Source organism: Chelonoidis abingdonii, chromosome 1, assembly GCF_003597395.2.
Source record: "Chelonoidis abingdonii isolate Lonesome George chromosome 1, CheloAbing_2.0, whole genome shotgun sequence".
NCBI classification, from domain to species: Eukaryota; Metazoa; Chordata; order Testudines; family Testudinidae; genus Chelonoidis; species Chelonoidis abingdonii.
Genome location: NC_133769.1, coordinates 359,118,462 through 359,142,867, shown reverse-complemented (window position 1 = coordinate 359,142,867; position 24,406 = coordinate 359,118,462). Strand labels below are relative to the sequence as shown.

At 44.4% G+C, this 24,406-nt stretch overlaps 1 protein-coding gene across 6 annotated transcripts in view; it reads right to left on the bottom strand.

Annotated features, from left to right (window-relative positions):
* RSF1 (remodeling and spacing factor 1) overlaps window positions 1-24,406 on the bottom strand; it is a 161,557-nt gene that overhangs the window by 5,376 nt on the left and 131,775 nt on the right. For 3 of the 6 annotated variants that reach the window (XM_032770875.2, XM_032770874.2, XM_075061799.1), the window contains exon 16: window positions 14,246-14,996. The exons of 1 other annotated variant lie outside the window; for it this stretch is intronic. In XM_032770875.2, coding sequence (XP_032626766.1) covers window positions 14,416-14,996 — 581 coding nt within the window. In that variant the 3' untranslated portion in view covers window positions 14,246-14,415. Of the gene's footprint in view, window positions 1-5,945; window positions 14,997-24,406 lie in introns of those variants that run through there. 2 more of the 6 variants (XM_032770877.2, XM_032770876.2) reach the window with 2 other exon arrangements.

Sequence of the window (24,406 nt, the reverse complement as noted above, 5' to 3'; positions counted from 1 at the left end):
TGGCAGAGCAGGGAGGAACGGGCTCCGCCCTGCTTGTTTATGTAAAACATGGCGGTCGTGTTGTCTGTCAGAACTGTAACGCTGTGACCACTCAGAGTGGCATGAAAGGTCTGGCAGGCTAAACAAACTGCCTTGACCTCCTTCACTTTGATATGGAGCGATTGCTCTGCCACTGACGACATGTCCTTGGTCCTGAGGTCCCCCAGGTGAGCCCCCCATCTGAGGTCTGACGTGTCTGTTACCAGGGTCAATTCCGGCTATTGTGCGGCAAAGGGGATGCCTTTACAAACCATGGTCTGGGACCACCACCACATCAAGGAGTCCAGCACGTCCCCCGGGGCTGCCACAATCAAGTCTAGGGGGTCCCTGTCTGGGCGGTATACATGGATGAGCCAAGTCTGCAGAGTCCCGAGTCTCAGTCTGGCATCCTTGACCACGTGTGCAAGCTGCCATGTGGCCTAGCAGCCGCAGGCAACATCTGGCTGTTGTAGTGGGGAACTGGCACAGGGAGTTCACTGCTTGCTGAATGGCCAGGAATCGCAATTCCAGAAGGCTTTCCCTTGCCTGTACCGCATCTAGGACCGCCCCTATGAATTCCACTCTCTGCGTTGGAACGAGAATGGACTTGGGAACGTTGACCAGGAGCCCCAGCTTGTAGACCAGACTCAATGCTGTCTTCATGTGGGCCCAAACCTCTTCTTCGGACCGACCCACCAGGAGCCAGTCATCGAGGTAAGGATAAACTCAAATCCTTTGCCTCCGCAAGAATGCCACCACTACCGCCATGCATTTTGTGAATACCTGTGGGACCACAAGTAAAACCGTAAACTGGTAATGTTCCTGGTCCACGGTAAAGCGCAGAAATCAGCAATGCGCTGGGTGGATGGCGATATGAAAATATGCATCCTTCACATTGAGGGCAGCGTACCAGTCTCCTGGATCCAGGGAAGGGATGATGGTGCCCAGAAACCATGTGGAACCGGGCCTTGACCAGGAACTTGTTGAGCCCATGCAGGTCTAGAATAGGTGTACAGGCACTATCTGTACCGCCCCTGCCTCTAGGAGCGAGCGAACCTCCTTTTCTAAGAGATGCTTGTGAGAAGGGTCCCTGAAGAGGGGTGGGGAAGGGGGTAGGCAGGGAGAAAAACTGTAGCATGCACCCGCTTCGCACCGTGCGTAATACCCAACGGTCCGACGTAATGCTGGACCACGCACGGGAGAAGCGTGACAGGTGGTTGAGGAAACAAGGGGATGGATCCGGTAGTTGATCTGGTACGCTGTCCTTCAGCGCACCTTCAAAAGCCTAGTTTAGGGCCCAGCTGAGATTTATGTTGGCCTTGACTCTGGCCTGGCCTACTGGAGTTGCTGTTATTTTTGCGCTGCCTCCCGTAGTCTCCGCCTTGCCTGCGGTAAGGCTTCTGTCGAGGACGAGGCTGGTACTGGCGCTGGGGAGGAGGTTGTGGCTTAAAGGGCTTCCTCTGAGTTGCCGGGGTATGCATACCCAGCAACTTGAGTGTAGCTCTAGAGTCCTTGTGTCCGTCTGGTCCGAGAAGAGTCCGGACCCTTCGAAGGGGAGGTCCTGGAGCAAATTCTGGACCTCAAGTGGCAGACCTGACTCCTGAAGCCACGCTGAGTGCCGCATGACCACACCCGACGCAATTGTCCTGGCTGCCACGTCTGCTCAGTCCAAGGACACTTGGAGGGAGGTTTTTGCCACAGCCTTGCCTTCCTCCATCAGGGCTGTGAACTCCTGTTGGGAGCCTTGTGGGAGGTTGTACTTAAACTTCCCACCGCCACTCAGGAGTTGAAGTTATGCCTGTTGAGGATGGCCTCCTGGTTAGCAATCCTCAACTGGAGGCCCCCTGTTGCCCATGGCGCTCCTTCTCGTTTACCACTGAGACTGCCAGGGAACATGGGCTCTGGTGGCAGAACAAGAAGTTGTATCCTTTTGATGGGGCGAAGTACTTGCGCTCCACACCTTTGACTGTTGGGACACTGGATGCTGTGGTCTGCATATAATTATGTAATTAGACTGAATGGTCTTAATGAGAGGGAACGCTATTCTGGATGGACCTTCTGGGCTCAGAATGTCCACCATGGGGTCCTCCTGCTCAACCATCTCCTCGGCTTGCAACCCCAAGTTATGGGCCACCTTATGTAGCAGTCTTGGTGGGCTTTGTGGTCTATTGGCAGAGGTCCTGTTACTACCGTGCCTGCTACTGCTTCATCTGGAGATGACGAGATAGTTAGCAGTTGCTCAGTTTCCTCTAGCTGGTCTCCCTGGTCCCCTTCCCCCAGGGGAGGGGCTTCCGGCTCAAGCTGGGGCTGGTGGCCTTGGGGCGGCACCGCGTACGGTGCTGGGCTCCCCGGTCTCTCACTCGGCGAGGCTGCAGGTGGCTTGGACACTGTAGCTTCCCTTATGGAAGAGCTTCGGTGCAGGGACCGGAACCGCTGTACTGAGTAGCTGGGCCTGGATGCTGGTGGTAGGCCCAAGGGGTCCAGAAAGGCCTGTGCCCTGGTGGTCCCCATTGTGGTTACCAACCAGCTTGTTGTTCCCTGCTGTCCGGAGCCCGCTGCAGGTAGCTGTATCGGCCAGAGTTGGCACTGGACTCTGGCGATGCCGAGCATGAGTGCCACGGCGATCTGTGTCGGCGGGAGGCTGACGACTGGCTTCTTGCTGATTGGGAACGGGACCGGTACTGCTGCTCTCTGGACCAGTACCGATGTTCCTGAGCCCTTGGCGACTCCTGGCTTGTCTCCTCCTGATGCTAGTCTCATGGGGGGAGGCGGAGGGCGGCGCCGGGGAGTGCTGTGTGCCCTGCACTAACCCCGTTCGCTGACTCGCCTCCAGTACCGAGACTTCCCTCTGAGTCAAGGGTAACTGGGAGTCCACAGACTCGGAGCTCGACCAGGACCAATGCCAGGAGTGGTGCCAGGGCAATGTCCTCGAAGGGCGCACCATTGCTGGCTTTCCCTTCGACGACACCTTGGGTCCGGGTGCCGGAGACTTCTCCCTGGCCGGGAGGGGGCTCGCCATCAACAATCTGATGAGGTCTTTTGCAGCCTCAAAAGGTGTCAGGTGTGGAGGGCTGATCTATTACGCCCTTGAGCCCTTCGCCTTCACTGAGTTCACTTATAGCTGGACTCGGTGGGACTTGTGGCGCTGGTACCACCAGTGCCAAAGTCGATGCAGTGTCCATCCCGCTCTTCCCGGTACCCCGGGCCTGATATAGTGCTGGTCTCCTTTGTGAGAAGCGTCCGCGCCCCTCCTTTAGTTTTGCCTTGGACCGCACCAGGGAGGATGAGCAGGGCCTACTTTGGTGTCCCAGGGCTGATGGCTTGCGGTGCTTGGCTGGTACCACATCTTTTGACGGCTCTGGGGCACTCCATACCAACAAGGCTGGGGCCAGCGTTGGGTATTCCAGGCCCGATGGCTGCATCGCTGCCTCCATCAACACCTGCTTTAAGCGAAAGTCTCTCTCTTTCTTTGTTCTCCGCTTAAAGGCCTTGCAAATCTTACCCTGCTCTGTTTGGTGAGCTTCCCCTAAGCAACGCAGACAGGAGTCGTGGGGGTCACTAACCAGCATAGGCTTGTGGCACGTGGCACAAGCCTTAAATCCGTGGGGCTGCAGCATGCCCCGCAGCCCAGGCTGGGGGCTAGAATCCTCCAAGCACCTAATCTATTAAGTGTCCAACAATAATGAAATGCTAACTAACTGATAACAGCTAAGGCTAAAGGATTGCTTCTCTTATGAGACCAAGAGGTTGTTCTAATGCTGCCACAGACAGTAAGAAGGAACTGGAGGGGGTCGGTCCAGCAGGGGTATATATACACGGCACAGTGGTGCCACTGGCGGGGGCCCCGCCTGTCCACCGGGAGCCAGTAAGGAAAAAAAGTTTCCAATGTTGGTGCACGCAGCGCTTGCTCACCTAATGTGGAATGGACGTGAACGAGCACTCGAAGAAGAAACTCCTTTTCTTAATGTTATGATTTTCCATTGCCATAAGCACCTATCAGACCAGCTACCAGAAGCTGTAAATACATTTCTCTTTAGATTTGTCACAGTTAGTGGCTCTAATATTTTCTGCAGGACTTGGCTCAGCCCAGGTGCACCTCTTGTCATGCATGAATAAGTGAACAAAGAAGCAGAGCTCTTGCAGTCCCATCTGAAAGCTTCAGAGCCTTGCGCCTGGAATTGTATGGCTTGGCTATCATATTGCTGGTTGTAAGTTATGGCTAAAAGCAGTGATCCATCTCAAGAGATGCTGACGACACCTGGAAAACCTTGTCTATACAAAGTTCATGGCTGTAATTCATCAGTGGTACAGTTCTATCAGTAACAAAAATGGTGAAAGCTGTAGCATAGACATGGCTTAGGTGTTTTAACCACAATAATGCTGTGGTAAGAGACACTGAACCCTACCACTTTCACCACTAGGTGAGCTGCACCATTAAGTAGATGACGGCAGACAAAGCTGAAGTTCTTAAGGCAAGTGGATACATAGTGATCAGAGCCAATTTACAGCATCACATAAATCGCATGCTGTCTCCAACTCAGAACTGCATAGACAAAGCTTACTCTGCCTACCTTGAGAATCTACCATTTATCTGTATCCCCTACATTTTTCTTCTCATATGCATGAGTTTGGTTCTTCCATGTCCATACAAAATGATGTTTCCACTTTCAAATTCAAGATGATTCCCTTCCTGTATTAAACTCTTATTAGGGTTGCTATAGCCACACTGTACTGCAGAAGAACTATTGTACGTTTAGGCGTTTCTTCCACTTGTGTCAGCGCTTGGCAAAATCCAGTTGGTTTGGAACTCTATGTAGGATCACTGAGTGTCATTTTTGTGTACCGCTTACTCGGTCTATTCCTCCTTTGCCTCCCAGTACTCCAACAAAGCAACAGGTTTCAGCCAGGATCTCCCCTTCCAAAAGCCTCCATAAACCACATCATGAAAAAAACCAAACCATTACAAATGTTAAAGGTTCCCCGCAGTCCCAATCAATTTACTTGCCATCAACATGATTTTAAGGAATTATCAAATGTGTTTCCTTTCCTAAACTGGACCTTTAATTGCAGATGTTTCTTTAAGGTGCTTTGGCCTCTTGCCAAGCACCAACATTCTCCAGGTCTCAGCAAAGTTGAACCTTTTCCAGGCTATGTTTAACCTGCCTCTACAATCAAATTACTGAACTCTGATCTAGGAGATTGTGAAGCCCTGACCAAGGCACCCATAAATGTCTGATAGGCTCTGTTGACAGACTGGCTTTCGATGTCTCACTTTGAGGAGAATATTTAAGCCTTACGACGACAATGATTTTGTATAAACATGGATTTAGTTAGTCAAAGAGCAGGTGGCAGCAGAGCTAAAGCAATAAGGGTCAGATTTGTAAAAATATTTAGGCACCTACTGGGATTTTCAGCAATTTGGTGCCTAAAACTCATTGCTTTCAAGGGGTGGTAAGTGCCCAGATGCTTTTCAAAAATCTCACCAGGCATTTAAATACCTATAAAAATGTGGCCCTAAGAAGCTACTCTCCCAATTTGCCATTCTGGATCAACTAATAGAACAGCCCTATATTTCTTTTTTAAAATAGTATATCTAGAAGATATAGAATACAGAGAAAACTGATAGCAAAGACCAGTCAAGCGCAGCTATACAAAATATAGGGATTTCAAATGTCTTCACTGTCGTCAACTGCTGGTCAAAGAGAAAACCTCACAGACTGAACTGAGTAAGAGAAACAGCATAATTTGCTACTTGTAACCAAACAAATGTCACTTTCAAAGGCTGGACCGATCTGCAGCAGCCATTTTCCACTATCTACCTTAAAGTCAGACAAAAAGAAGCCCCTCCTTGCTATTTAGGTGCCAGGAAAATTAAAAGCAAACCTGCTTCTCCCAGACATATTATACTTTGTACATCATCAAGTTATTTAATTTTTTTTTATTATGACAATTTACATGTCATATTTATATGAAAGAAATGACAGTAGATATTATAACAAAAACATTATGAAAGAAAAAGTTACACAATTAGGCCTACAAGCTATAAAATGGCTTCAGGCCCAGCTTATACACAAAGAGTTCTGACCAGACTGTAGTGAGAGACAACAATGAACATTTCATTAACAAAAATATTGGCACCAGCCTTAACATTTTTTTTTTTTACTTCATTTACAAGGAATACAGTATTTAAACAGTTGTGTACTGCAAATCTAAAAACATCAGCTGTTATTAAACCGCAGTTAACCCCTTTGAGCACTGAGACCACCATGACTTTCGTTTTAATTTTTTAATGTATCATGTTTTACATGCAGGTGAAATTACTGGTGGGAAACAAAACAGTGAAAGCACTAACCTAGTTATGTGCAACAAGAATTACACTTCCAGTTTTTTCAACATATTTTCCCCCCTCCACACACACAACACATGCAGTGTGTGCACCGCAGTCCTTTCCCCTCAAAATATAGCAAGCCATGATTTCATAGAAAGATTTAAAAATCAAGGTTCAGGACTCAAGCAAAGCAAGGGTTAAACTCTAGAAAGAGCTGCTAAGCTTTCTGAAATTTACCATGTTACCTCTGAAGAGTAAGATAAAACAAAAATGAGGCCATCAGTGAATCTGAGATAAAAACTTTAAGGAACTATAGGTTTCTCTGCAAACATTTAAACAGCACACAGAAGTAAGACAAAAACTGTATTTCATGTAAGCATATCTTAAAATTTAAGAGACCATATTTGGGAGTTTTGATCTAATCATCACAGAGTATTGGAACAACCATTCTGCTAGCAAGCAATCTGTATTAAATTTACTGGGACAGTGAATAGAGACATGAACATCAGGTATAAACACACAGAACGTGCCCATTTGACAGCCATTATACACTAAAATAGTGATATTAAACTTTTTGAAATCAGTCAACTAGCATATGATAGCTGCTATGTATTATAAAGGAGGGCTGTGAAACAAGTAAGAAATTAGCAACCATTGGCATTTAAAAGAATTTTAATGCAAGTTAGGGGGAAGTATCATTTTAATGAATGTACTGTAAGAATAAGACACTATACAAGATTTCAGAGTCAATGTAATGAGTATGAAATTAAAAACAAAAGATTTATGATTTGATTTCCTTTTCTACCACATTAACTTTAGTAGCAGATTAATATCTATTAAGAACCTTAAGTCATCGAGCTAATAAATGGTGTGCCAGTACTATGCCTATTACGGCTTTCAATAAAACAACTTTTTTTCCTGTAGAGTCATTTGTTAAGTCCTGAGAGTGTCAAGGTGAGATAGTATCTTTTACTGGACCAACTTCTATTGGTGGAAGGTACATGCTTTCAAGCTCTGCAGAGCTTTTCTTCAGGTCTGGAGAAGGAAGCAGAGTGCCTGAGCTAAAAAGTTGGGACTAACTACAAACAAAAATCCCAACCTGTATTTAGCTCATACACCCAATGAAGAGCTCTATGTAGTTTGAAAACTTGTACCTTCCACCAACAGAAGTTGGTCCAAAGAAAGATATGACCTCACCCACCGTTTCTCATTCATATCCTGGGATCAACATGGCTACAACAACTTGTTACATCCTAACAGGCTAAGCTAAATATTACAAATCAATATAGCTGTTTGGGTCATAAGAGGAGGGATAAGCATACAGAGTGGCCTCCATCCGATTGTGCGAAAACCAAACAGTGTTATAATATCTAATGTATTGCTCCAAAAAAACCCTGCATCCACACCTACCCTTTAGCACTCATTCATCCGTTGCAGGAACCCAGTTTTGCTAACACACACTGATTTTTATGCAGCTGCTCAAAGGGGATAGGAATGAGGTCAAGAGGGTGTCAACCTCAGTGTCTTAGAGGGCAGAGTCCATTTGAAATGGTCAGTTTTTAAGAGTGAATTACAAATTGTTTCAACACTCTGCCTGTCTGAATCTCCTTCTGCAAATGGCTGTGAGTGTGCAATCACATTTTGCTATTTTTTTCTTCCTGTCCCGTACTGCCATTTGAAAGATCCACTCAAAACGACAGGGGGAAACAATTTCTTACTAGCCCTGAGAAAGAGTGAGGCTGACTATACACAAAGTGCTATCCAATGCACATAGTAAACAAACTGGAAAAAACAGAGCAACATTTTCCCCCTCTGATATCTCAGCTCTACTTAGTAACCTTTGGGGTTATTTGTAGCAATCAGAGAAATATTTACAGCCACAAATACCAATGTTAAGCAATGTGTCCCCTCTGCCTGCATTTCCCTTGTCTCTACTGCTCAGAACAGGTACCGGGTGCAAAGCAGTTACAGAGCGATACCTAAAAACCCAGGTAGTCAGACTTTTTATAGTTGTAATTGCGTCTGGAGCCTTTACACTACATTCTCAATTGTAAAAATCTATTATCTACTTTAGAATGTTCTACTCTTTTCTTCAGAAACTGTACATAATTTAAGTGTTGTTCTAAGCAATATAAATTTTTTGGAATGTACAAATAAGTTAAATTACTCTGAAGCTTTGGGCAATTACTGTATATACTCCTTCATTAGCCCATTCATTTATAAGCCGACCCCCCCCCCCCAAATGGATAGGTAAAAACAGCAAAAACTGTATGACCCTTTCATAAGCCGACCCTATATTTCAGGGGTTGGAAAACTTTGGCTTCTGGCCCGTCAGGGTAAGCCGCTGGCGGGCGGGACATTTTGTTTACCTGGAGCGTCTGCAGGCATGGAGCCCCTCAGCTCCTTGTGGCTGCAGTTTGCCATTCCCAGCACGGTTCGCCGTTTCCTGTGCCACTTCCCACAGCTCCCATTGGCTGGGAACGCTGAACCGCGGCCACAGGGAGCTGAGGGGCTCCATGCCTGCAGATGCTCCAGGTAAACAAAACTACAATGTATTAGATCAGAGATCAGCAACCTTGAGCCTGCAGCCCGCCAGGGTGAGCACCCTGGTGGGTCGGGCCAATTTGTTTACCTGCCACATCCACAGGTTCGGCCAATCGCAACTCCCACTAGCGGACAAACTGGCCTGGCCCACCAGGGTGCTTACCCTGGTGGGGTGCAGGCCAAAGGTTGCCAATCCTTGTATTGGATATTCAATTCAATGATTCCATACAGTTTAAAATCATCAAATTTTGGTGTAGACCTGTTTATAAGCCGACCCCCGCTCTTTGATGAGTCACTCTTTTACCAAAAATATTCGGCTTATAATGAGTATATACGGTATTTCACTACCCATGCAACCTTATTTTTTGCTGTTTGGAGTTCTGTCATTCAAACAGGCAGTTATACTGATGCTATAATAAGAGCTTAGCCAGTGACTTAATTTTCAAAAAGAGATTAATGATTTTCAGTGTCTAGATTTTTGGTTGTCCAATGGGAGACACCTCAAAGTGGCCTTATTTTCAGTAAGGAAGTGTTCTGCAGTTTCTGAAAAGTCAGGCGTCTTCAACATGTCTCCGACTGGACACCCAAAAATGGAAGCATCCAGAATCATTAATCATTTTTGAAAATTTAGGTCAATACATATTGCAAACATTAGTTCAACAAAAATTAAGGCCTCTCTCTGCTCACTTCATATTTCCTGACTTCCAGAACAGTTAAAAGCAACATCCCACCCCTTAACTCAGATGAGGGATTAAACACAAAAGCCAAGATTGGCAGCCAGGATTTCCTAGATTGCATCAAGAATTCTAGCCCTAATCCTGCAAACCTGTATTCCTAAAAGCAGTCTTAATGAGTTCCATAGATGCACTTGTGTGTCAGGACTTGCAGACCAGGACTACTTAACATGAATTGCTTTCTTTCTCCCCACCTCCATTCAGTATATTTTTTTCCAGCAAAGATTTGTTTTTGTTTGAAGGATTTAATATTTATATACATTTTTTAAAAGGTTTTATTTTCCCACTGAACTGGAAGTGTTCTTACATAAATACGCACATAGGATGCATCCTGTGTATTTAAATCTATAATACAAACCTGTGAACAGTAGTCACTGCACATGTGCCACAATCACTTTTTGCCATTTGGAGCCAGTTGATACAAATATCTTGATCAGACCATTTTTGGACTAGCATGACTGCAAAATGTTATTTAATTACTGTATACAGAGGAGATTTTAAAAACAGGTGCCTTTATCTTGTTTAGTTTTAAGAAAGGTAGTTTGTGAAAGTATGTGATTGGAAGCAAATTTAAAAAGAAGTGACTGTTGGGCCAAGCCTTCACGCTGAAGAGCTTTCAATGCCAAATTAGAAATGCCTGAAAAACAGAGGTTTTTAACGGACACCCTGACAGTGCACTATTAGAATTACTGAACTACTACAGCATTCGGATAGTCACCTAGTTTAAACGATAAAGTTACTAAGATAAATTAGAACAAAATGGACTGCCATGCAAAGGTTTTTTCTTTTATGAACATACATGTTGCCTTGAGGTTCTCTGAATAGGTCAGTCTTTCATGAGGAGTTCAGACACAGTGAAGACAAAACAGAAGCAAAAGGAATATAGTCCAACCTCCATTAGCAGAAGAGCAACTGAGGCACCTTAATGCAAAAGAATAGTCTTCTCAAGTGCAGTTAAAATGCAAAAGCCATTAGATAAAGAAAAGATGTGTTAATGTGTTCACGTAATGTAATGTGCACAACTCTGACTCAACTATCAAATGCTCAAAGAGTTCATTGTTTAGTATTGATCTTCCTGTACTCATAATTAAACAAAGAGACATACACTGTGTCTACATTTGTTTTTTAAAACCAGGAACACACTCATTGAGAAGAATCAAAGATGACAAAAACAGCCATGGTAAAGTTCTTACTATATTACGGGCTTTGTTAATGTAATCCATCACATCCATTTTGTGTGAAGTGAATTTACTGTACACTTTTGACACCAACGCTCATACATGTGGTTTGCAAGCCAGCAAATATCACTCTTCTCGTTGTGAAATGGATTAGAAAGTTCCATCCCTCATTTAATTCCCTCAGTTTGTAGCTTCCTCCCCTCTCCAGTGCTGCTTAAAACCTAAACTGCACTTAATTAACTTTCTTCCCAGTCAGTTCTGCACTAAACAATGTTCAATTTAAAAATCTGCAATATAGCAACTTTTAGTCACAACCTGATGGGTAGCTGTTTGTGCAATCAAATCCTTACATATAGGATTGATATCTGCTTATTCTTTTCCAGTTGGAACTATTCCGTTAAAATAACCCAAGGCAAGTCTCTATTGTGTTTCTAAAATTTGATCTTTTGCTAATTAACTTAATCAACAGCTGAAGATTAGTATTCATTGTGGACATTAACATAATCCAAAAACATTGCACTTCATTCCTTACCAAGATTACAGTAGAACACAATCTGCGAATGACACCAAATCAACTGAAAGACATTTCCATAGTGTGGACTAATGAAAATATTCTTACCATCTGACCAGGGGTCACTTGTGCTCTTATCAGGAAGTGCCATTTCCCAAATAAGATACTATACATTTCCCAGCAAGCAGAAAATCTTCAAAACTGGGGATTGGGATGGGGTTGAAAATGTAAGCCCTCTCTTTGAGCCAAATGTTGCAGTCTTTACTCAGATAGGATTCCCATTGATATAAAAGGGAGCGTTGCCTGTGTAAAGGTTTCAGGCTTAGGCTCTTTGGGATGACATTAACACCAGAGAGGACTTTTTCTTAATCAGATAGAAGGTCAATCTACAAAACTGACATACAGGAAGTAAAGCTCCATAGCAGCATCAAAATCATGTATATATTTATGGAACTGACAGTACCTGAAAAATGACTGGATCCTCTGTTCCAGTGTTCTGACTGAACTTCATGATATTGTCTGCTTTTACATCATTCCCACAATTAAGACACAATATTTGATTTTTTTCTCTGGTTGGTGTATCCAATACTTTCAACTCTTTTGTATTTTTCTTACATTGAAATTAATTGCCCACTTATGTCTATAATTTAGAATTAATGCTTCAGCAAGAATGTTTGCTACAGCACTGATCAGATACTAAAAGGCTAAGTCAGAGAACAAAAAGGGTTATGGCACTGCCTAAACAAAACAGAAGTCTTGGCTGCGCAGACTATTGCATATGTGAATTAGACAGTTTGCACTGCAAATATTAAAAATGCACAGTTACTAACATTGAAAAATGGGAGCCACATGTCATTCATCATTTTAAATACAAGTATATTAGAAATGTAGCAGCACTACACTGTTGCATCACCTAAGCAAAAAAAAAAAAAAAAGCATATACTGTATAGTAGCTTAAAATGCTACATATGCTTTTAAGAACACTTTCTAACTTCTGTGGCTCTTCGCACTACCCTGTTTAAACATCTGTTAATGAAACCTGTTAACTATCAATTGACATGGTGGAAATAATTATTTGTTTAAAAATTCAAAGGGAATAAACTCATTTGGAAAGAAAAAGTGAATTCTCATTTTCTTAAGTCACAAATCTTGCTTACCATAGCAAATGATGAGTGGGTCCTAACCTTTTGCATCTTTGATGGTTTTAGTTTTATACATGAGGATATATGAACTGCTAGAATCCCAATGAAATAACATTAATGCAGTTGGCTCTACAGAACTAACATGGACAGAGGGGAAAAACAAAAACAAAAACTTTCAAGGCTAGAAGGTAGGTATTTTTGGATCTAGGTTTTCTAGAGAGGTATTTAGTAAAGGCCTAATGCCAGTTTTATTACAATGAAACAGAAGTGCTTAACTACTGACTGACTAGTCAATACGACATTGAGGAGGTTGGGGTGGGGGTAGGAAGGAGAATTCACTCCTTGGTGCCAGCAGCAAATTTGGTGCATCCATTGCCGGCAATGGACATAACACCGGAGGGGGGAGGAATCCAAATCTCAGCGCAAAAGGTTTAATAGATGTGACCTTATCAGATTTCAAGATTTGGCAGCTATGTTTTAGCTGTGGGCTACAACATGTATAAACTTTACAGCCTACATCCTAATTAAGAGCGAAGAGAAAACTGAGTGCTATCCAAAACAAACTTCAGCTTCACTGTCTATTATGTGCCAAATAAACTGTTAAAAAAAATCTGTATACTTGAGCTAAAGTACATGCCACTCAAAGTGATGAGATATTGTCTTGGAGTCAAGCATTTTCTCCCAGAAACACTGCCTTCTTGAAATCAGTTGGTCACGTGACAACTATTAAAATGTATTTTAAGAAAATTCTAATGGCCAAAGGCCAACACTACATTCAAAACCTGCTAGTACATCCAGGCAGATAAGTAAATCAAAACAGAAACACACAAATCCAAAACAGAAAACCTCCAAAAGGAAAACTGCTCCATTTGTTTACTTCAATTTGAAGTAGATATTAGGGGCACGAATGGACCAGTCAAGGTTTGTTGAAAATCCCTCCATCATCAGATGTGCTGTAATCCTGTAGTCAATGCAGTATGTACAAACGTATTCCTTTCAAAATACTCTGATAGATGATTTAAAACTCAAACGGCCAGGCAGTTACTTTATACAGTGGTTCTGGCATCTGTGAAAAGTTTACAGCACGCACATGGTATCATTCAATTTACAAACTAACTTCACACAGATTCCCTCCCACCAGATACTGTACATTAAAGGCCGTCTGATGAAAAATGTATGGAAAAACTGTTTTATAAATTCATTGCTAGCATGTTTTGACCGTCAAAACTTCATTACAGTACACTTTACTGTACAAACACTTTAAAGGATGTTTATCAGGAAACTCTGCAAGTCAAAATGGATACTAGAGTTCTTGTTTATTGTACTTTCTTGGCCTCTTTATTTACTGTGGTTATCTCCAATCTTAAATCAAGCTGCTTTCATGAAGGTGGTTACTAAAATGAGCTATGTATGTTAACCTACAACTCACAAAATGCAACAGTAGAGACATTAATTTTTAAACTGTCTGTTAAATTGTAATCTAAGTTGTGAACATTTAAATATAATATATATCTCCTATGAAAAAGCTAAAGCACAAGTGCTTCTGCACACACGCCCCCATTCCCGCCTCCCACTGCCCCCTGCCCCAGTTACGTTTTGGGCCCTGATCGATTTGGAATGCTTTCACAGGCCACCTGTTTCAACAAATTTGTATGCTTTCAGGAAATATAAAGTCAAAAATATACAAATCTCTTGTTGTTATAAGGTTTTTGTGAATGAAATTACCCAGGACCATGGACTTGGAAGGAGAGAAAAAAATTAAGAGGGAATTTACAGCAATTCATCTTCAAAGTTCAAAACTGGTCACTTCACAGAAAGACTGCAGAACTGGTGAAATTCTTGCTTCTAAAAAGTGATACTGTAGTGGAGAGTCTTCTAGGAAAAATAAAACAGCTTTTAATAACTGGCCCGCTGGTATGAGCTACCGTGGAATAAATTAGCACAAAAATGGAAGAAAGTCTTATAACTGTTCACTGTTACAGACGTAATCAACAAGGTCAGTCACTCTCAAAAGTTCATCCTCCTCTTCCTCTGGCCCTACTACCTCCTGCCCACCTCCCGTCCCATTGGGTGCCAGGCTGGCATTGGCTGTGCTGTCCTTGGGGGCTTGAGTCTTCTCACTTGGTTTGCCAATCAAGGTTTCAATAGTTTTACCTGGGCTCTGTCCATTGGTGGAAGGCAAGTCCACGAGGCTGTAGTCCAATGGGCTTTCTACTTTGCCTACATTATCAAAGTCATCTTCATCATCACTTTCTATCCGGTAGCAGGGCTTCTTGGTGCTGTCATGAGGAGCATGAGGTGCTGATGGCTTATTTGGAGGTGCAGGCTTTTCTGCATCTTTGTTCGCATTGTCGCAGTTATCTTCATCATCTGTTTCAATTCGATTCAGCCGTTTGCGGACAGGTCTCCCCTCCTCTGGTTCGTCCCCATCCTCCTCCTCTTCTTCTGAGTATTCGTCTGTACTTCGGCTACGTTTTCGAATAGACTGCTTTGATTCCTTTGCTGGTTCATCATCTTCAGAGTTCTTGGACATGTAGCTCTCTGGAATGAGGAACAGACTTAAAGCCATTAGCAAAATCTGACAGCAGGCAAAACATTTACAATTGCTCTTTATATTTTCCCTTTTATCCCTCTCTTCTGAAATGTCAATCCTTTCTGTCTCGCATCCCGCCACCCCTCCCCTCTCACACCAATTCCAGCCAGGCCTTCTGAAACTTTGTTAGAGTACTCACACATAAAATAAAATAAATAGAAATTGCCATACTAGATCAGGCTAGTGGTCCATCTCGCTTGGTATCTTGTTTCTGACACTGACTGCTTGAGGGGAAGGTGTAATTCCACACAATGGATAATTATGTAACAATATGCATTCAATGAGGCTGTGGAGAAAGTTTATTCCTAATCTCTTAACGCTCACTTTACACTATTCCAGACACCGAGGGCCCATATTATGGCTATCAGCCTTCCCAAAGAGAATTGTATAGGACTCCTTTCAAATCTCATCAACATTGCCTTAAATTTCAGCTGGAGAGTTTCTATTGTATATAGATGCTCCCTGACTATGCAAGCGTTCTATTCCGTAACGGTTTGCATAACTCGAATTTTGCGTAAGTCGGAAACATATACCCACCCTCCACACCCCCACGTTCTAGCTTACGGAACTTTTTCCATAAGTACGTATTTGCGTACGTCAGGTTTGCATAACCCAGTGGGCAGCTGTAATGCAATGTCTTTTCCCTCAATAGAGAGACTATTCTGTAGCCCCTCAGCACTTGTAGCTCCTGATAGTCTGGGAAAGAAAAGGCTGGGAGAGGTAATCATACACCAAGCAGTTTGATTCATTGGGCCATTTTGAGCTACCTAGAATGTGTGTACATGGTCATCTATAAGTATGTTTTTTGCCCAGAAATTTTACAACAGGCAAGTTGCCTCTGGTGTTTCTGAGCTGTCTTTCACACAGTTCCACAATAAATCTTCCAGGTAATTATATTTCCAGTGACACTGTTACACACTGTACTTTGATATGCCTGGGGAAAATACCAATGGTACTGCTGTGCTGTTTTTACTGCACAAAAAGCCAGTAACAAATTTAATAGTATGCAAATTATCTCATAGAACAAATACTATTATTTAACCATTGGTAAGCCAAAAGTCTAGGAGTCAAAGGACTGAAGTTCCCAGAGAGGCTATTGTTTTATATAGGAGATTCTTGGCAGAGAGATTCTCTCTGCATCCAATTTAAGGGAAGATAATGCAAATTACATTTTAAAGCTCAGTTTGCAAAAGACAATAAACTTGTATAATACAGTTCATCGCCTTTCATCCTGAAGGATCCTACAGTGCTTTACAAATTTCGGCCAACATTTCCCAAAATATCTTCTAATTATGGATTCTCAATTTGACACACAGTGCCTGCTCTTTGCAACATAAGAACAGCCATACTGGGTCAGACCAAAGGTTCATTTAGCCCAGAATCCTGTCTTCCAACAGTGGCCAATGCCAGGTGCCCCAGAGGGAATGAACAGAACAGGTAATCATCAAGTAAGCCATTCTGTGTCGTCCATTCCGAGCTTCCCATTCACACCATCCGGCCCATCCTGGCTAATAGCCATTGATGGGCCTATCCTCCATGAATTTATCTAGTTCTTTTTTGAACCCTGTTAATAGTCTTGGCCTTCACAAAATCCTCAGGCAAGGAGTTCCACAGGCTGACTGTGCATTCTGTGAAAAAATACTTCCTTTTGTTTTAAACTTACTCCCTATTAATTTCATTTAGTGACTACTAGTTCTTGTGTTAAGAGACGGCGTAAATAACACTTCGTTTTTACTTTCTCCACATCAGTCATGATTTTATAGACCTCTGTCAGATCCCCCCTTAGTTGTCTCTTTTCCAAGCCTTAATCTCTCCTCATACGGAAGCCATTCCATAATCCTAACCATTTTTATTGCCCCTTTCTGAACCTTTTCCGAGATGGGGAGTCCACATCTCATGCAGTATTCAAGATGTTGGCATACCCTGGATTTATATAGAGGCAACATAATATTTTCTGTCTTATTTACCCCTTTCTTAATGATTCCCAACATTCTGTTAGCTTTTTTGACTGCCACTGCACATTGAGTGGATGTTTTCAGAGAAGTATCCACAATGACTCAAAGATCTCTTCTTGGGTGGTAACAGCTAATTCAGACCCCATTATTTTGTGTGTATAGTTAGGATTATGTTTTCCAATGTACATTACTTTGCATTTATTAACACTGAATTTCATCTGCCGTTTTGTAGCCCAGTCACCCAGTTTTGAGAGATCTTTTTGTAGCTCTTCGCAGTCTGCTTGGGACTTAACTATCTTGAGTATTTTTGTATCATCTGCAAATTTTGCCACCTCACTGTTCACCCCTGGTGGAGTGCACTGTCAGTGCAGGGACAGGTATTTTCGCCAGATTGTAGCATGTCAGGATACATGATGTAATCCATGACAAAATTCTTTGAGAAGAGACCTGGAGCTCCTTCATTCTGTCTGCTACTGCAACAAATAGTTAGGTAGATTTCCAAAATGGCTATTCTTGATACAGAAAGCTAACGCCCGGCAAACATCTAAAGAGCGAAGTTTCTGTTCTTGGCTGTTTGACTGTGGCTTAGGGTAAAAGACTGGAAGAAAAATGTTCTGATTAACATGAAGCTGGGAGATGACCTTCGGGAGGAAGGCTGGTTGCAGCCGAAGCTGAACCTTGTCCTTATAGAAGACTGTGTAAGGAGGTCAGATGTCAGAGGTCAGATCAGGGCCTTAAGCTTGGCTCCCCTCCTGGCAGATGTTATTGCCCACAGAAACACTACCTTCGATGATACATAAGGGCAAAGATCATGTTTTGAGCAGTTCAAAGGGGGAGGGGGGGGGCTCATTGGTCTGGAACGAACAAGGTTAAGGTCCCAGGCCGGGATTGGTTGTCACACTTGAAGGTATAGCCTGTCAAGTATTTAAGAAAGCATCCAACTATTGGGTTGGCAAAGACTGACCATTACTGGTGAAAGGCGAAAATGGCAGCCAAGTGGACTTTTACTGATGACATAGAAAGCCCTTGCTGTTTCAGGTACAGAAGGTAGTCCAAGATAAAAGGTATTGTCGAGTGCGTAGGAGACGTGTGTTTCTGCAATGACCAAATTGTGAATCTCTTCCATTTGGCTAGGTAGGTGGCCCTAGCAGTTGGTTTCTTACTCCCAAGGATGACTTTCCTAACTGGATCAGAGCAAGCAAGCTCCACTGGGTTTAGCCATAGAGCTTCCATGCCGTGAGGTGGAGAGATTCGAGGTTGGGATGCTGAAGACAGCTGTGATCCTGAATTATCAGGTCTGGGAGCAGCGGTAGAGTGATCGGAGTTTCTACTGACAGCTTTAGAAGAGACACATACCAGTGATGACGGGGCCAGGCTGGAGCTATCAATATTATCGAGGCTTCATCCCTCCGAACCTGGATTAGCACCCTGTGAATGAGTGAAATGGGTGGAAATGTGTAAAGGAGGTGGTCCTTCCAGGGAAGAAGGAACGCGTCCGCGATTCAGCCTGGGTTGTGATTCAGGAAGGAGCAGAACTGCGGACACTTCTTGTGTCTTGTCACAAACAGGTCTATTTAGGGAATTCCCCACTGTCAGAAGATGGTGTTCACGATGTCCGGGTGGATGGATGACTCATGGTTGTGAAAAGACCTGCTGAAATGGTCTGCCAACTCGTTTTGAACTCCGGGAAGATAAGGTGCCTCCAAGTGTGTTGACTGGGCTATGCAGAAGTCCCACAGTTTGAGGAACTGTTCCTGGCACAAGGGAGATGCGCATGCTCCCCTCGTCTTTTAATATAAAACATCACTGTTGTATTGTCTTTCATGACTGATACACGTCTCTCCTCTGAGTGAGCTTGGAAAGTCTGGCATGCCAGACAGACTGCCCTCAGCTTCCCGACTTTGATGTGAAGTAAGAGCTCTGCTTGGGACCAGAAGTCTTGAGTCCTGAGCTCCCCCAGATGCACTCCACTTCAGATGCCTGAAAGGGTGGGAGCCTCACTCTGGCATGCTGCATTACATCAGTACAGGCAGCCATGTGGCCTAGGAGCCTCAGGCAATTCCTTGCCGTGGTGGTAAGGAATTGTCTGAGATCTTGTATGAAGTCGCAAAGGGTGTGAAACTATGACTCTAATAGAATTACTCTTGCCTGTCTTGTGTCCAACACTGCCCCTATGAATTCTATCCTCTGAACAGGGTACAGGATTGACTTCTGCACATTCAGTAGAAGGCCAAGGTCATCGAACGTTGCTCTTATCAGACTTACGTGTGCCTCCACTTGTGTTTTGGAGCGGCCCTTGATCAGCCAGTTGTCAAGGTATGGAAAAGCCTGCGCCTAGTACTTCCGCAAGAAAGTGGCCATGACTGCCATGCATTTGGTGAACACTCAAGGTGCCGCTGACAGGCCGAAGGTGAGGACCAGGAGCTGAACTAGAGAGAATATTCCAGTTCTACCATGCTATTCCTGGGGGAATTCTGCGCCAAAAAATCCAAAATCCTGCACCAGAAAATCCAAAATTCTGCAAATTTTATTTGTCAAAATAATGCAATATAATCACACCAGTTTCACTTATTTTGGTAATTTATTTAAACTACCATACAGAAAAAAAAAATCACACTAACTGTGCAGCATGTCCTAAACACATGAAAATTAAGTTACAAATACTTGGTAACCAAGACCCTGCATTCCAGTTATAATCCTGGATTTTCATGTAAATTACATACTTTTATTTTGTTGTTTGGTGTTCTGTAAAGTAGAAAGATGCTTTAAATTGCTCAGACTTTCACACAAGAAAACCATACAGTTTTGCTAATCATTTTCATGCATTTTTTTTAAATGGATAAGTAAAATAGATCTTGAGCTGTAATCTAACCCCACTGTGCCTCTCTGGCACAGGAAAAAGGCAAGAAAGCACACAGACCTTCCTAGCTGAGGGTTCCATTACTGTCATTTACAACAAGGTTCCTTTACCCCATCTGGCAAGGTAAAGGAGTCTTAACTGACTAAAAGTGGGAACAATTAACTAGCAATGGGAACATTAGCAGCCTGCCTGTTTAGTTATTACACTTCTGCTCTGCCTCAGGGACAGAGCCTGCTTCACACAGACCTATGCCTGCAAGCCCGCGATGCAGCAACAGCGAGGATAGGGACAGAGTGAGTCTGTCTCACTCTTCCCATGCAGGCAGGCAACCAGCCCCATCTCCTTGCCCAACCTCCCTGCTTTCCCTCCCCACCGCCATGATCTGCTCTCTGCTGCCGGTTGCTTCCAGCAAACGTGTCCAGGCTGCTGTAGAAGGGGCATGTGTTGCCCACAGATTTCTTTGCTCCTCCATTTTTCTGCAGGGGAGCAAAGAAATCTGCAGAAGGTATGAATTCTGCACCCCACTGCAGGGCGCAGAATTCCCCCAGGAGCACCAGCAATCTGACATGATCCGGGCCCAAGCATGGTAGAAGTGAGGCAGTTGGCACAAAAAGGATGGGATAGTTGGATTCGGTGTTTGAACTGGTGTGTCGCTCTCGGGCGCACCTTCAAAAGGCTTGTTTTTAACCGGAGGACTGTTTCACTTGCCCAGAGCCGATGAAGGAGGCGGCGGCTTCCTCCTGTTGTTTCTATTTCGCCTCCTAGAATAGTCCTGCCTGTTGGTAGAATCAAGGCAGGGGCTGGGGCTTAAAATGCCTCCGCTGAGTAGATGGAGTATGGAGGCCCAAGGACTTGAGAGTGGCTCTGAGTCCTTAAAGCTATGAAGCTGTGAGTCCGTTTTCTCAGAGAAGAGGGTCGAGCCTGGGGTGACCAGATGTCCCGATTTTATAAGGACAGTCCCGATATTTGGGGCCTTTTTTTTTTTTTTTTTTTACATGGGTTCTCATTTTCCTTAACCCTGTCCCGATTTTTTACACTTGCTTTCTGTTCACCCTAGTTGAGCCCTCAAACAGGAGGTCTGTTGGACCTCATACAGGAGCTCTGATGTCTGCAGCCAGGAGCTCCTCCTAATGGCCACCTCTGAAGCCCTGGTCCAATTGGCTGAACTGGCAACATCCAGGGCTGCCTGTAGCAAAGACCATGCCACAAGTTTGCCCTCCTCCACCAAGGTAGAAAACTCTGCCCTCAATTCCGCTGGCAGAAGCTCAGTGAATTCTGACATAGCCCTGCAGGAATTGAAGCTATATCTGCTAAGGATCGTCTGGTGGTTTGAAATCCGAAGCTGGAGCCCCCCAGTAGAATAGACTTTCCTCCCAAAGGGGTCCAGCTTCTTCACATCTCAGGCTTTAGGTGATGGGCCTTGGTGCCCTTGCCATTCTCATTCGTTTGCCACCGCCACCACTAAGGAGTCGAGTGGCAAGTGTGAATAAAAGTGTTCAAACCCTAAAGTTTAGAGGAAACAAAATACTTCCTCTCTGTCCTTTTTGCCACCAGGGGCAGGGAGGCGGGGGTTTGCCACAGCATTTTGGTGGTATCTTATATAGTTTTAATGAGCAGCAGGGCAACTTGGGAGGGTCCTCAGGGAGTCAAGATGTCCACCATGGGGTCCAATGACTCAGAGACTTCCTCGACCTAGAGCCCCAGGTTCTGGGTCACTCTCTTCAGGAGCTACTGGTGGACCCTACTGTCCTCGAGTGCAGGAGCTGTGGAGGTACCAGCCACTGCCTCGTCCAGTGACGACGAAGACGAGGTTCTACCCGAGACTGGCTCTTGCTCCTGGCCTGTGCGGTGACCAGTACGGTGTGGGGCGGCTGGTCCTGCACCAAGAGAGATGGGGAAGGTGTATGGGTTTCTGAACCCACCAACACTGACCTCCTGGAATAGGATCCCTTGCTTTGATGAAACGCCCAGGGGGTCCAAACCGGCCATTGGGTTGGAGCCTGCCATTGCACGGGTCACAGCATCGGGGGAAATTGCTGTCTCTCCCTGTCCGACCTCGAGTGTCTGCGCTCCGATCTGTGCCAGCACCACCTGGACACAAAGAATTCCACCTCTGAATCCGATTGGGAGGGCTCACTCTGGGAAGACCATGGGTGCCCACCGTTGCCATAGAGCGGTGCTGGGAGATTGGTGACCACTGCGGTTCCTCTGCTGGTCTGCTGCCAGAAGGTACCAGGGACTGGTGGACCCGAAGATGGTGACTGATGTGGTACCATTGCTGGCTTGCCTCTGGACGACACCGAGAGTCTCGCAGTCCCGTTGTCCTTGAGCTTGGTGCCCTGTCTTGCCTGGGCAGGGAAGGCGGTGCCATGAAGGTGATGAGCTCTCTTGCCGCCTTGAAGGTCTCTGGTGTGGAACGCTGCGGCAAAGCCTTTCTGCAACTCTCCAGGGGAGGGGAGTCCGGGGGAGCTGGACTCGACTGACCCTTTGTTGGGGCAGCAGTCAACGGCGTCGGGCTAGGTGGTGCCACACTTACGTGGCCCAATGCGGGTCCTTCTGTCCTGGACGCAGTGTAAGTGAGCACCCCCTGTACAGCTTCTTTTTCTTGAGGGGCACCAGGGATTGGGAATGGTGCCATGCGTGGAGCCCCTGTGCAGTGAGCTCTATTGGTGCTGAGTGTCTCTATCCAAGTCCTTTTTTGGTACCAAAGTTTCCCGTATCGACGCTGGAGCACTGCGCACCAATGCTGAGGTGCTAGGTGTCAGTTTGGCCGAAGTCACCTCTAAGTGGGGACAGAGAGTGGCCTCCATCAGAAGGATCTTCAACCTTTGGTCTCTTCCTTTGAGTCCTGGAGTGAAATCCCCTACAGATCTTGCAATGGTCCTTCTGATGCGATTCCCCCAGGCACTTCAAGCAGGAAGTATGGGGGTCGCTCCCTACTGGAATCTAGCTATATAATGACTGACTAACTACAGCTACTAGCTAACTGGTTTAACTATTCACAGAAAGACATTCTGAGCACTACTAGGGAGAAGGCTTGCCAAAGCAAGAGCAAATGAGCATTCCCGCTAACCGTCACAGGCAGTAAGAAGGAACTGAAATGGTGGCAGGTTGGTGGGGCCCTATAAACGGCACCATGGAAGCACAACTCCAGGGGGTGCCTGAGCCGACCCGATGAGTACCACTAGGGGAAAACTTGGCTACTGCACACACATCTAATTAGGATCAACGTGAGCAAGCATTTGAAGAACCACCAATCTTGCCAAACAAACCTAATTTCCTTCATTGACAGGGTTACTGGCCTAACAGATGCAGGGAAGCAGACAACATGGTATAGTCTTGATTTTAGAAAGGCTTTTGTCCCACAGTCCCACATGACATTCTCATAAGCAAATGAAGGAAATGCGGTCTAGATGAAAACATTATAAAAGTGAGTATACAATAGGGTGAAAGACTATGTGTAGTTATCAATGGCTTACTGTCAAATTGGGAGGATGTATCTAATGGGGTGCCACGGGTCAGTCCTGGGTCTGGTATTATTCAATATTTTCATTAATGATTGTAATAATTAAAGTGAAAGCATGTTTATTAAATATGCAAAAGACATCAAGTGAGGAGGTGCTGCAAGCATTTTGGAGGACAGGATTAAAATTTGAAATAACCTTGACAAAATTAGAGAATTACTCTGAAATCAACCAGATAAAATTTAATAAAGACAAGTGCAAAGTACTTCACTTAGGAAAGAAAAACCAAACATACAACTACAAAATGAGTAATAAGTGGCTAGGTGGGAGAGCTGCTGAAAGGGATCTGGAGGTTATAGAGCGGATGACAAAATGAATATGAGGAGTCAACAACGTGATGCAAAAAAGATTAATGTCATTCCAACGTGTATTAACAGGACTGTCATATGAAAGACATGGTCTGCTCTACTCGGCACTGGTGAGGCCCCAGTTGGACTACTGCCATCCAGTTCTAGGCGCCATAGTTAGGAAAGATGTGGTCAAACTGGAGAGAGTCCAGAGGAGTTCAACAAAATGATAAAAGGTTTAGAAAATGTGACCTATGAGGAAAGGTTAAAAAACTGGACATGTTTAGTTGTGAGAAAAGAAGACTGTGGCAGGACCTGATAACAGTCTTCAAATACGTTAAGACCTGTCACAAAGAGGTCAATTGTTCTCCATGTCGACTGAAGGTAGGACAAGAAGTAATGGGCTTAATCTGCAGCCAGAATTAGATATTAGGAAACATTTTCTAACTGTAAGGATAGTTAACCTAACCTCTGGAATAGGCTGCCAAACGAGGTTGTGGAATCCCCATTACTGGAGGTTTTTAAGAACAGGTTGGACAAACACTTGGTAGGGATGGTCTAGGTTTATTTGGTCCTGCCTCAGCGCAGAGGACTAGACTAGATGACCTCTCGAGGTCTCTTCCAGTCCTACATTTCTATGATTCTATTCAAGTTTTAATTACAACTACAGGCATATTTAGGGGAACAGAACAAAATTACCCAATTTGGATACAACCAGGACACCAGGGTTAA